This window comes from Panthera leo, chromosome A1 (genome assembly GCF_018350215.1).
Source record: "Panthera leo isolate Ple1 chromosome A1, P.leo_Ple1_pat1.1, whole genome shotgun sequence".
NCBI lineage: Eukaryota > Metazoa > Chordata > Mammalia > Carnivora > Felidae > Panthera > Panthera leo.
This window is the reverse complement of record NC_056679.1, coordinates 185876938-185889859: the sequence shown is the minus strand read 5'-3', so window position 1 is coordinate 185889859 and position 12922 is coordinate 185876938. Positions and strand designations below refer to the sequence as shown.

Genomic DNA, 12922 nt, shown 5'->3' with positions numbered 1-12922 from the left:
GAGAGTGTAAATGGGGCAGGGGCAGAGAGGGGGAACAGAGGATCTGAAGCCGACTCTGCCCTGACAGCAATTAGCCCAATGTGGGGCTTGAACTCACAAACTGCAAGATCATGACCTGAGCTGAATTTGGACATTGAAGCTACTGAACCATTCAGGCGCCCCTTATACTTACATGCATTTAAAATGTTTTTATGTTGAGGTTTAAAATGGGTGAAAGTATATTATTAAACATCATAATAGGTAAGTATATAAACTTAAGAACCAGACAGATCTGACTTTGGTTTTTAGCTCTATCTGACTATCAATATGAATTAGGGCAGCTCTCCAGAATTTCTATGTATATGACTTAAGGGCAGCTAGCTATCTGGTTGCAGGGGTCTTGGTGCTAGAAGGTATATCTCAAAGCTTTATTAGTAAGTTTAATGTTTTTACTTGGTTACATTTTTATTTAGAGGAATTAGGTAGGAATTGATGGAGATTATTGGAAATAAGGCACCACCACCCTCATGACACATTCCCCCACCCAAGATCAGTAACTAGGAAAAATGGCCACAATTGCAAAAGAAATTCATTGCATATAGTTTGTATTCATCATGGGTTTCATTAAATGAGAGATAAGGTAATGATTGAAATTAGAATCTAGTGGAAATCAAAGTTTGATAAATCAGAGCTCAGTCTGGCTTTTGCAAAATTGAGTCACTCACACTATCTCAAGTCCCTTTATTGTCCTCATAACTATAGTCATTTTTCAACTTGTAATAACTTGTAGAATCTCTATCCAATATTTAATTATGGAAGTCACTTCAAAAATCCCACTTGGAAGATTCAAAGTTTGAATGAGTTGTGAATCTATAGAGATGATTTTATTCTTGTAGCCAATCTATAAGTTATGAATATTTGTGCACAGATTATATATGTGTGTATCTATTTTGTATCTGCAATCTTTCTAAAGGTGTTTTCAATTTTAATAATTCCAGTTGAACTTGAAAATAATAAAATATCAAATTAATTATAATTTCACTTACAAATAAAACTAACCTTTTCTTTGGAAGAGCATATAATTTTTGAATGACAATGATTAAAACCTTCATGTTTAGAGACAAATAATCTTGGGTTCAAATCTCAACTGTGCTGCTAGTTTTGTGACTGAACAAGTTAAAGTACATTAAAGCGATAATAACATTTATTAAATGAGAGAAAAATTTATCATACCCAGTGTCACATAGATGATTAAAGGCTGAATAATTATTACTTATATTTTAAGATCAGTAGTTGCTCTATTATACCATAGAAAAATGAAATCTCCCCAATTAATAATTATGCTGAGTTATAAAATCTTTTAAAATAAATTAATATTTATAAAATAATACTTTTATTATTTCAAGATTATTCTATGTACTTTGTAAGAAATATAGCTAACAAATAAGAAATCTTAAAAATAATCAACCTACTGCCATTACAATTTTAGAGTATATTCCTACTTGTCCAAAGATGGTCAAAATATCTGGGACTCCATTAAACTTCTCCATCCTAGAGTCCTAGCCTATATCGAGATCCAGAAAATCTGTAACTTTAATAAACACCCCAGATGCAAACTAATTGAGGTTCACTGGCAAACATTTTTCAAACATGTCTGTATATGTGTATTTAACATTTCTTGTTTGCTATTAAGTATTCTTCTACTCTGTAACATCCTGTCTAATGGCTTCATAGTGTTCCATTATAAGAATGCATAATACTCCATTGTGAAATATAAGTATGTTAAAACTCACATATAGTAATTTAAATCTAACAGCTACCAAGTACTTACAAACAGAAGGTTCTGCTTTAATTAGCAGATAAGATCTGAGAATTATCAGCATTCATTTACATGCAAACAGTAAATGAGCTTAAGTTCCTAAAACAATTTGTTCTGTTAAGTTAAATATATTCACCAAGCAATCTCATGTGTGCAATTAATTTGCCAAAAAAATTACGTGGTCATAAATTTTGGAAAAAATGGAATTGAAGCCAATGAGATCCTATTGTTTGTTCTGTGAAAAGGAATGGACTACATTAAGTCTTAAGTAATTTTCTCCTGGACTTGGTGGGTTTCTTCAGGGAGAATCACCTTGAATTATCAATAGGAATATGAGATATATTCTCCAGGAACAAAGATTAAGAATAGTCATTAAAAATTGTATTCATGTACATTCTTAAAACTGTGTCTAAACTCCTTCTATTTGTGTTTCATATCCTTCTGTTTAGGTTGACAATTGATGCAGAGTGCCAATTGCAGTTGCACAATTTTCCAATGGACGAACATTCCTGCCCCTTGGAGTTTTCCAGCTGTAAGTAATCTCATTCTGTATTCTATATCCTCTCTCACCAACAGTTTCCTAATTGCAATGCCAACTAATTGGGATACTCCTAGAGAATGCAGAAACAAGCAATGTTGTTGACTTTGAAGACTTTGACAGTTACTTTCATCATAATACCAGCTTAACACTATTAGAGTGATTCCTGCAAAAAAGGATCTATTTTATTAGAATTTACAAGTAGCTTTCACTGGGACATAAATTTCTAATAAATTCGTAGTGGTTGCCTGGAGATACTTTTCTTTTCTTTTTTTTTAATTTGTGTTTATTTTTGAGAGAGAGAGAGTGCACATATAGGGGAAGGGTAGAGAAAGAGGGAAACACAGAATCCAAAGCAGGCTCCAGGCTCTGAGGTGTCAGCGCAGAACCCAATGTGGGGCTCAAACCCACAGGCCCCACATCATTACCTGACCTGAAGTCCAAGGCCTAACCTACTGAGCCACCCACACACCCCACCCAGAGACTTTTCTCAAGAAGGATTGTAAAGCCAGGCCTGAACTCAATGGAAAGGTATAATGGTAGGTTTTACATCCTTCTTCCTGGCTCCCACCTATTGGCTCAGAAGAAGAGAGTAGCAGCATCTTTGCTATTTATTTTCTCCCTTACCCAGCAGGAGGTACATAGATTTAACAGTGTCATCTGCTTATTTCAATTTCAGTATATGCGTTAAAGATAGCAAAATTGAAAATTACCCACTTCATCTGGAGTTTGAATAATATCTAGAACTAGTTATCTACCAGTGAGTAAAAGACTAATTTTTGGTGTCTTTTGGGTCTAGTCCAAATCCCAACTCCATCACTAGAGACTTGAGCAAATTATTAAATCTTGCAGTGAATCCACAATCTCAGGTGCCCAGCAGAGACTTTGAGATGTGCCCTCCCACAATATTGTTTTGTTGATGTAATATATGTAAAATGCTTGATATGCTACCTCACACACAATAGGATTCAGTAAAAAGCTCTATTATTTTTATTAATTATTATTATTATCAGGCAATAGACTATATAGCAAAATGATCTGTGATGATTCTAATACAAATTAAGCTTCATAGATAATTTCCTGTCTGAACCAAACCCAAGCTTCAGTGTCCCCCAGATGTTTGCCTCACTAATTGTTCAGGTCCACGTTAGGTTGCTCACCTCTTTCTTATTTTTGGTCTGACAACTATGCATACTAGGCAGAATGAAAAACTTATTATGAATTTTAAGTTTATATTTCTATAAGTAGAATTTCCCAGGCAGGGAGTGACAGAGACCCATACAAACCAACTAAATAATAATAGCTGTCCTTTCAAAAAGAAAAAAAAAAAAAAAACAATGATGAAAGCAGCAATCATCTGTTCATCATTACATAAATTCCAGAAGGAACTAGAGGAAAAATATCACTATGTATCATATCTATTTAGAAAAGTTCCCATTAAATTGGGGCACCTGGGTGGCTCAGTCAGTTAGGTGTCTGACTTTGGCTCAAGTCATGATCTCATGGGTTCATGAGTTTGAGTCCCACATCTGGCTCTGTGCTGACAGCTCAGAGCCTGGAGTCTGTTTCAGATTCTCCCTGTCTCTCTGCCCCTCCACAACTCATGCTCTGCTTCTCTTTCTCTCAAAAATAAAATAAAACATTAAAAAATTAAAAAAAGAAAATTTCCCATTATAAATCTTATTTCATATGTTTTACTTTATCCAAGAATGGAATATTTTTAAGTAAAATACTCCCCAAGCTTTAGGAGATGAGACTTCTTTTCTATTATTTTTTCAACTGGGACTACTCTTCTGAGTCAGATAAAATCTAGAGCTGGTGATTTCTGTGTCTTTAGGTCACTGATTGACACTTGTCTTCTGAACCCAAACACAACTTAATGTTTCTTACTGCTATCAAAAAAGTTAAATCATCAACATGTTCTCCATAGGGAGTTCCCTAACATTACTATTCTTTTTCTTGGTTCAACACATCCTGTCCCCTACCCCTTCTCCATACCAGTCTGGGGATCATGCTTTCTTTTTTCTTTCATCTTAGTTAATAAGCACACAACACACGCCTAGTTGGACCAAAAGAAAAGAAAAAGGGAACACGTTAGGGATCCTATTCCAGGTAGTCAATCAGCCTCCATAATGAAGACTTATATAGATTATTAGTTCATAAATAGTTGAGATGATGTCTAGTTTTATTTATCATCTATGTATCATTTATCTATCTATCATCTATCTATCTGTTTTTACTTGAGTTTATGCTTTTCTTTTAGATTTTATTTTTATGTGATCTCTACACACATGGGGCTTTAACTTCCAACCCTGAGATCAAGAGTTGCATGATCTAGTGACTGAACCAGCCAGGCACCCCTAGAGTTTATTCTATAATTTACTTCATAATGTTTATCCACTCAACAATTATACATTGGGCATCAGTTTCATGAAATACGTACTGCCATCATCTCCATAAACAAATACTTGAGGGAAAAAAAACAAAGAAATTTGTCTAGGGTATTATGGCTAGCAAATGGTACTGATAATCTCTACATAATCAGTGCAATACCTCTCTCATGAAGGCTTTCTGTTCTCTTGGCTGAACATAATTAACTTCCTCAGAATCTACATAGTGCTCATTGGTATCTTCCCCTTGGCATTTCTACTTACTACTTTTTTTTTTAAGTTTATTTAGTTTGGGAGGGGAGGGGCAGAGAGAGTGGGAAAGAGAGAGAATGCCAACCTGGCTTCACACTGTCAGTACAGAACCCAATGTGGGGCTCAAACTCATGAACCGGGTGATCATGACCTGAACCAAAATCAAGAGTTGGATGCTTAATGGACTGAGCCACCCAGGCGTCCCACTACTTACTACTGTTAATTGTAGATTTCTGCGTGTATTAAAATGAAGTCCCAACAAATTGAGAGAGAGAGAATAATGTAAATAGTTGAAGTTATTTTTCTCAGTCATCTTCCATTCTAAGGGCATACCCTGGAGAGGCATTTGAGTCTCTTCTTCCATTATTTTCTGTTTCTGCATGACTCTCAAAACCTTGCCTTGTTTACTCCTCATCATCATAAAATAATATCTTGCATATGTGCTATTTATCATATATTGGATACTTTTTATATCTTACCTCAGACAATGTAAAGCATGCGTATAGTATATACGAAACCATGTATAGCATATCTTCTATGCAAATTAAGTTATTTTCAAGGGTAATCTTGACCTTATGACTTTTTAACTTCTTGTTGGGATAAGATGTCAATGTATTTATTTCCTCTATTGTGATGCTCTTTAGTTCAAGATCCTTTTCTAACTTAAAAAAAACACCATTTCTCTCATACTTACCTCAGTGTCTTGTTCATGGAAGGTGGTTGCTACATACATTCATTTATAAATAATTTTAAATATGTGCTTTTCCATCTTATGGCAGATGGCTATCCACGTGAAGAAATTGTCTACCAATGGAAGCGTAGTTCTGTTGAAGTAGGTGACACAAGATCGTGGAGGCTTTATCAATTTTCATTTGTTGGACTGAGAAATACCACTGAAGTAGTGAAGACAACTTCTGGTAAGATGCTCTTGAAAGGAATTTTGAGTGACCCCTTCCAGAGTTAATATTCTGGTATAAATAATTCACAGACTTTTCAATACCTGTCTACAAATGATATGCGGAACATTAAATGAAGTGTTTTAATTTACCAGAGAAAATTATAATTGGTATTCTAGCATAATAGATAAATATAAATGGATTCTATCAGTTTGAAGCAAAATGGATTAAAATTGGATTAGTAACTTATTTGCTTAATTTCTTTAAGCAAAAATGACTAGCAATTATTTTAAAAGCAGACAATATTTATTAGGTGTAGGTGTAATGTTTCTTTTAGGAAATAAGTTTTATGGTATATTAAAATAGCAGCATTTAAAGTAATCACACAGGGAAAATTAACTTTCTGCAAATACAGAAATGTGATCATAATGGATATGGACTGATTCCGCATTCACTAATTTAATATTTTGAACTGGCTCTATCATGGATAAGGGACAGGCCTCGTTTCAAACCCCAACTGCATCAGTTACTAGCTATAGATATTGAGAAAATTACTGAATTTCTCAGGGATTAAATCTGCCAGATAACTAATGTGGACAAAAAACCTGTTTCACAGGCATACTGTGTGTATAAAGGAAAAAACAAAAAACAAAAAACAAAAAAACAAAAAAGAAGAGTGCTTAGAATGATACCTGGAACTTAGCGAGCATTCAATAAATAGTAGCTTTTACTAATACAAGTGCGTGTGGGACCTAACATGGTCAGGAGCTCAGATTTCTTAAGAGAAACTCAAAATCTTTATTTTTACAACAAGTATCATGGATTTTAATGGCATTAATTGAATTTATTTGAAAACCCATGTGGTATAATTTAAACCTATTTCAGAGACCATATCTGTCTCCTGGGTGGCCAGTATAAACCCTCTGCAATGTTGAGTACATACTCCAAGCAAATTATTCCAGCTACTCCTTTTAAAATTAAGTGAGTTAGATATGTCCCAGTTTCAAATATAAATGATGGGTTCCCAGATTAATGTCTATTAAGACATGTATTTTGATATATATTCCTGTGAGTTGAACTGTTTTCTGTTGATTTATTTGCACAAACCTGAGTTTTTTTCCTGAAATTCATAGAATATACTTTTGTGTTGACTAATTTGGAATAAGGTCTTGGTCTGCTATACATAGAGAAGCAAGTTAAGGACCCATGCAAAAATAGAAATTTAAGATTATATCTTCGTAACCATCATTCTCCAAATCAAAGTACTATCTGGTCTTAACACTATTATCAACAGTGTTTGCAGATTTCTCCAACTCTCTTAATTTGCGAAAAGAATATAAAAGAAGGTCAAAGAAATGCTTGAGTATATTTTTGAAAAGTGGCCTTCTGTTCCCTTATTCACTGCAAATCCTGAACATCAAGTACTAGAACAGTCTTTTATTTGGTCCCTAAAAAAGATTTAGGATTGCCTTAGAACTGGCTTTCCATCTGTGAAAGGAAGAACATGTGTAAAAATAATTTCTAAGTCTGCATGCTTCCAGAATGAGAAATTGGGCATTAAATTGTGTTGTATATTCATATTTCTGTAATTGCTCCAGCACCCTAAAACAGAACCCCAAAACTGATGACTAGCCAGTCTTTTTAGTCATTTGAGCCCAGAGGGGCATTAAAACCAAATGGTGGTAAGGGAAGTGTTGGCTTTATATCATAGGGCCTAAATCATTCCCTCCCCAATATTTCATCTTGAGAATGATCTAGAGTATTTACTGTCTATTATGAGATATTTCCAGAAGAAAATGACCTACTTACTTAAAGCATGGCAAGAAATATTACCAAGGTGTCACGAAGCTATTAATCTTACTAGGGAAATCAAAGGAAGACTGCATTGATATCAGATTAGTTACTGAGTAGCATGATTTAATTGATTGCATCATTTGTGAATTTTAATACAGTGGTTAGCCTCCCTGTTGGTCTTGTTGTTCACTCCCTGCTCTTGTTGGTTTGTATTTTGTGTGCAGCGCCATCTTAGTTGTATTTGTGAAGAGAAAGGACTGAATGGAAACTTAACACCAATGCTGAGAGGCAGCCTGATTCTCATGACAGTTGATTTTGTAATGACTTGAAGTTTCTGCATGACCTTTTGTTTGATTTCTGATGCCATTCTTACCTTCAAAGCAGAGCTTTACAACTAGTTAATATCTACAAGGAAGTTATAAAAACAGCTTTCTTGGGAAATTATCAGATCAAATTTATACTCCTTTTAAATTTATACTCCTTTTAAATACATTATTACAATGTGATTTTCTCCTAGACTTACCATAAATGTATATGAGTTTAAGAAGCCTTGGTCAAAACTGGGTGAGAATATCGCCTAATATCTGACCTAGCTTACTGCAAGGCTTTCTAACCTTCATTCATTCAAGCCCACCTCTCATGACTTTATTATATTCAGGTGGTGACTATACTGCTGATTCCTTAGTATTTTTTTCTTTAAATTGATTCATTATTGTTTTTAGTAAAATGAATTTTTAAAAAGAAAGTTCATATTAGGGCCATAATGAAAAAGCAGAAGCATTTGACACAATATAAGTTGATGCAAAAATACAATGAAAAGCAAACAAATGTTCTTAAATTTTAAGTGCATATATTAGTGTTCTGCAGACTGAGTATATTGAAAATGAGGGAAGGAAAGATATTTGAGAAATGGGAAATTGCAGCTGGCACCAAAGTAAAACATTTCATTGATGTAAACAGAAGAGTAGAAGGACCATTTCTCAGGAAAGAATCTTCTCACCATGTAATTCAATGTCATCAGTGACAACCTTTGCTCACACCACCTGAACCTTCTTAATTTCCCACCAGTCACATCTGTATCATACTTGAGAATAATATTGCCTTGGTGGTAGATGGATATGACTTGAAGAACATCTTTAGTTCACAGTCAATATATCAAAACAGATTCTGCATCCATGATTTTTCCTCCAAACCATGATGTCTTTATAATTGCTCTGCATCTGGGAATAGCACCATCATTGTCTCAGTGAGCCAGGCGTGAACAGTTAGAGTCATGTCTCTACCTCCCACCTCTAATGAATCACAAAGGCACTTATGCCTCTAAAGCATCTTGTGTAACTGTCCTCTTTTCTGTTGCCAGTGCCCCTGTCCTAGTTCAGGATTTGTCTGTTCCCATCTGGACTGTGTTGGTAGCCTATTAAGTTATGTCCCTGCTGTCAGTCTCTCTCTTCCACAGTCTATCTTTTACACATTAATCATAAAAGCTAGCGCTTACTGAGCACTAACTACATGTACTGTAGCAAACTTTTAATCCAAACAACCTAGTTGAATTCTCATAGCCATGGTCCTATTTCCTACACATCACACCCAAGGTATCACTGTGGATGAGGAAACAGACTTCTAGAGGCTCATTTACTGCAGGGATCAGTTACAAAACCTGGGCTATGAGTTCAAGTGATTTGCTCCTAGACTTGTGCTCTTAATTATTATGCTATTTTATCCCCACTGTGGTCTAATGGATCTTCTGAAAACACAACTTTCACCATGTTTCAAGAATTTAGTAGGTCAATTAAGCACAAGCTTTTGTTCTCAGAAACTTTCCAACATTGTTTTCTATAATTTCCCACCTTGTGACAGAACTAATCCAACTATATTTTTCTGAATATAAACAGCCAATCCTATACACACACTGAATCTTAATTTTTCTTCTCTGAATGGCTTCGCAAATCCTTTCTACCTTCTTTATGACTTTAAGGCTTAAAAGCATAGCATCTCCTCAACGAGGTCTTTACTACCTTTCATCAAAACAACTTGGAGCAATTTTTAAATGTGTACTCTTGGAGTCAGGCAGCTCAAGTTTGAATGTTAACTTGTATAAATTATTTAATATATTTAAGCTCAGTATCACCAATATTTCAGGGTTGTTCTGAGGATTAAGTAATACACTCAATTAAAAATGCTTAAAACTTTCTCTGACACACAGAAAAGACTCTGTAATAGAAGACATTCTTATTAATAATTATCATCATCGTCATCATTCCATTAACTCTCCCTCAGAGCATTTTCACCCACTTTATGAAGACATAATTTCTGCTTTGTGTTGCTTAAGGCACTTTTTTCCCTACTAATTTTATTTATTTATTTATTTATTTATTTATTTATTTATTTATTTATTTAGATTTAAATTCTAGTTATTTAACATACAGTGGCAATATCGGTTTCAGGAGTTAGAATTCAGTGATTCATCACTTACATACAACACCCAGTGCTCACCACAAGTGCCCTTCTTGATACCCCTCAGTCATCTGGCCCCTCCCCCACCCCCTCTGTCTCATGGTTTGTTTCCCTCTCTTCTTTTCCCCCTCCCCTTCCCATGTGTTCATCTGTTTTGTTTCTTAAATTCCACATCTGGGTGAAATCATATGGTATTTGTCTTTCTCTGAGTGGCTTTTCTCGCTTAGCATAATACACTCTAGCTCCATCTCCATCAGTGCAAATGGCAAGATTTCATTATTTTGGATGGCTGAGTAATATCCCATTGTGTGTGTGTGTGTGTGTGTGTGTGTGTGTGTGTGTGTGTATATATATATATATATATATATATACATATACACAACATCTTCTTTATTCATCCATCAGTCAATGGACATTTGGGCTCTCTCCATAGTTTGGCTATTGTTCATAATGCTGCTATAAACATTGGGGTTCATGTACCCCCTTTGAGTCTGTTTTTTTTAATCCTTTGAGTAAATACCTAATAGTGCAATTGCTGGATCATAGGGCTTAGGCACTTTTTATTTACCCCTTTCTGCCCCCTCATTCCAATAAATCACAAATTTCACAAAATTCACTTCTTTTAATCATCTTTGTACCCATGATGTTATTAGTATAGTGGCTTGCCTAGAGTTGTTGATGAGTAGCAATTGTAGAATTGATTGTTTATGACAATTATATTGATAAACCTGCAAAATTTCTCTCAATTTAATAAGCAGTGCAGAATTCTATTATGTATATTCTCATTACTCATTGTTTACTCTGAAGTAGAAGACTTTGTTCTTTCTGGTCATGTTGCCATTGCCAGTTCACCAAATTATCTACATGATTTTTAGTATCAGGCAGAACTTTTTTCCTTCATGTTCTTATCCTGATGTGTGGGCTACAAAAGTGGGCAAATAAGTTTCTTAGGAGAATCTGTGATCCAAGTGCCATCATTCTGAATCACAAAGAATGTATCACATTCTTCCCATGTTAGAATACCATGAAAGCTTCCATATTTTCTTTAGGATGCAAACTTCAGTGTTTCATGAAAATCCTCATAAATTTTTTGGTGAACCCATGAACATTAGATATTATTTACTTTTTTGTCTTTAATTCACCATTTTGGTTAGGATTCCATGTGCTTATTGTATTTTCCTAATTTCTATTATAAGAAATACATAAATATTAAAATAAAAAGTCCCTGTATCACTAAGTTTACCTTACTTTCCAACAGTACCGGTCAGACTACAATTTTAGAAATACCAGCTCTGTGGATAGAGTCCATGTTCATTGCTTCATTTCTAAAATATTTAAAATTTACCCTATACTTTCAAAGCTTGACCACTATTCTTCCCCCATACCCTTAACCCCCTGAGGTGTTCTGTATAGGTAGTACGTACTTCATGTCTTTGTGTCCTATATTCCTTATTTAATACCAAGCTCAAATCCAACCTTCTCTACCTGTATCAGCCTATATGTATTGGTCAAATAATTATCCAAGTAGAAAAAAAAAAAGAAAAGCTCCCACCTTCCACGATGTGTTTTAATTTAGATGTCTTTGGCAAACCAGGGAGACACTTTTGAAAACTTTACTCATAATGGAGGTGAACTATTTTAAGGGAAAGAAAAGGGGGAAAAAAGATACAAGTTAACAGTATTTTTTTTTTCTGAAGAGGTTGAAATAAACAAAAAAATTCAGAAACCTAGTTGGTAGGAGAGAAACAACTGTGCATTCATCTCACAGTCTCCTGTGACTTTGGGTCACAGTAAGTTGTGAGTTCATTTTAGTCAAAAATATACTTTCAAACTAGTTGAAGAAATGTAATGTCTTAAAATAAATCCATGAAAAACTTCATAGTAATTGAGTTTTATTTTATTTTTAAGCTTTGACTTAGAAAAAAAATTAAGTTTGGTTTCAATAGAAGAAAACATAAGAATAACGTAAAGAGAGCTGGGCCAGGAATAGCCATCTCTGGGATGAAAGTTCCTTGCTTATAATAAGATGAATGCATTTTACTAGATGCTTCTTTGAAATCCTTGTTCTTAGACCTATCCAAAACCTCTGACGTCACCACAGTTACACTATAGATCTCCTAATGTAGGAATGCCTTTTTGTTTATAAATTAAGTTTTCCTAGAATGTTCTCCATCAAGTTTTCAATAGGTTTTCAAAGCAAGTCAAATGCAGAAACAAACTCCTTTAGATTTTTAATTTAAGGGGAATAACAGTCCCATGCATGTATTTGTTTTTAGTGACATATGATGGTATATATGTTAACACAAAATTTTATGTTTTTCTTTCTTTCAGTTGTAACCCTGCAGTATTTATATATTACATTTTAAAAAGTTCCACATCCGAATTTTAAATTCCAAGGTTGCTCTGACCTTGCCTAGTGGGGAGACAGGGCTTGAGAGATAGAGAGAGGTTGCATAGGAAGTCATATGAAATCTAAGGAAAATTGTTTGGCTTCAAGGTGATACATTTTATTTATGCTTACATTCCACTGGCAAGAATATTGTATGTTCCCGTGATGATGAAATGAGTCTGGGAAATGTAGCTCAGTTGTGTGCTAGGAAGGAACAATGGGTTTTATGGTTTCTAGCATCTGTGCGACATGGTGTGCTATCATATTATTTCTCACAACAAGCCTCTAAGAAATACATTTTTTTGCTATTTGACACATGAAACAACTTAAGTTTAGAGGGGCTAAATAATTTATTCAAGGATATTCAATAAAGCAGAGTTATTTATCCAGATACCAAATTTTTATCCCATT

General features: G+C 34.5%; 1 protein-coding gene across 6 annotated transcripts in view; it reads left to right on the top strand.

Annotated features, from left to right (window-relative positions):
- Positions 1-12922, top strand: part of GABRG2 (gamma-aminobutyric acid type A receptor subunit gamma2) — a 113782-nt gene that overhangs the window by 38297 nt on the left and 62563 nt on the right. For all 6 annotated transcript variants that reach the window (XM_042947533.1, XM_042947500.1, XM_042947526.1 and 3 more), the window contains exons 5-6: positions 2248-2330; positions 5758-5895. In XM_042947533.1, the coding sequence (XP_042803467.1) occupies positions 2248-2330; positions 5758-5895 (221 nt within the window). The remainder of the gene's footprint in view (positions 1-2247; positions 2331-5757; positions 5896-12922) is intronic.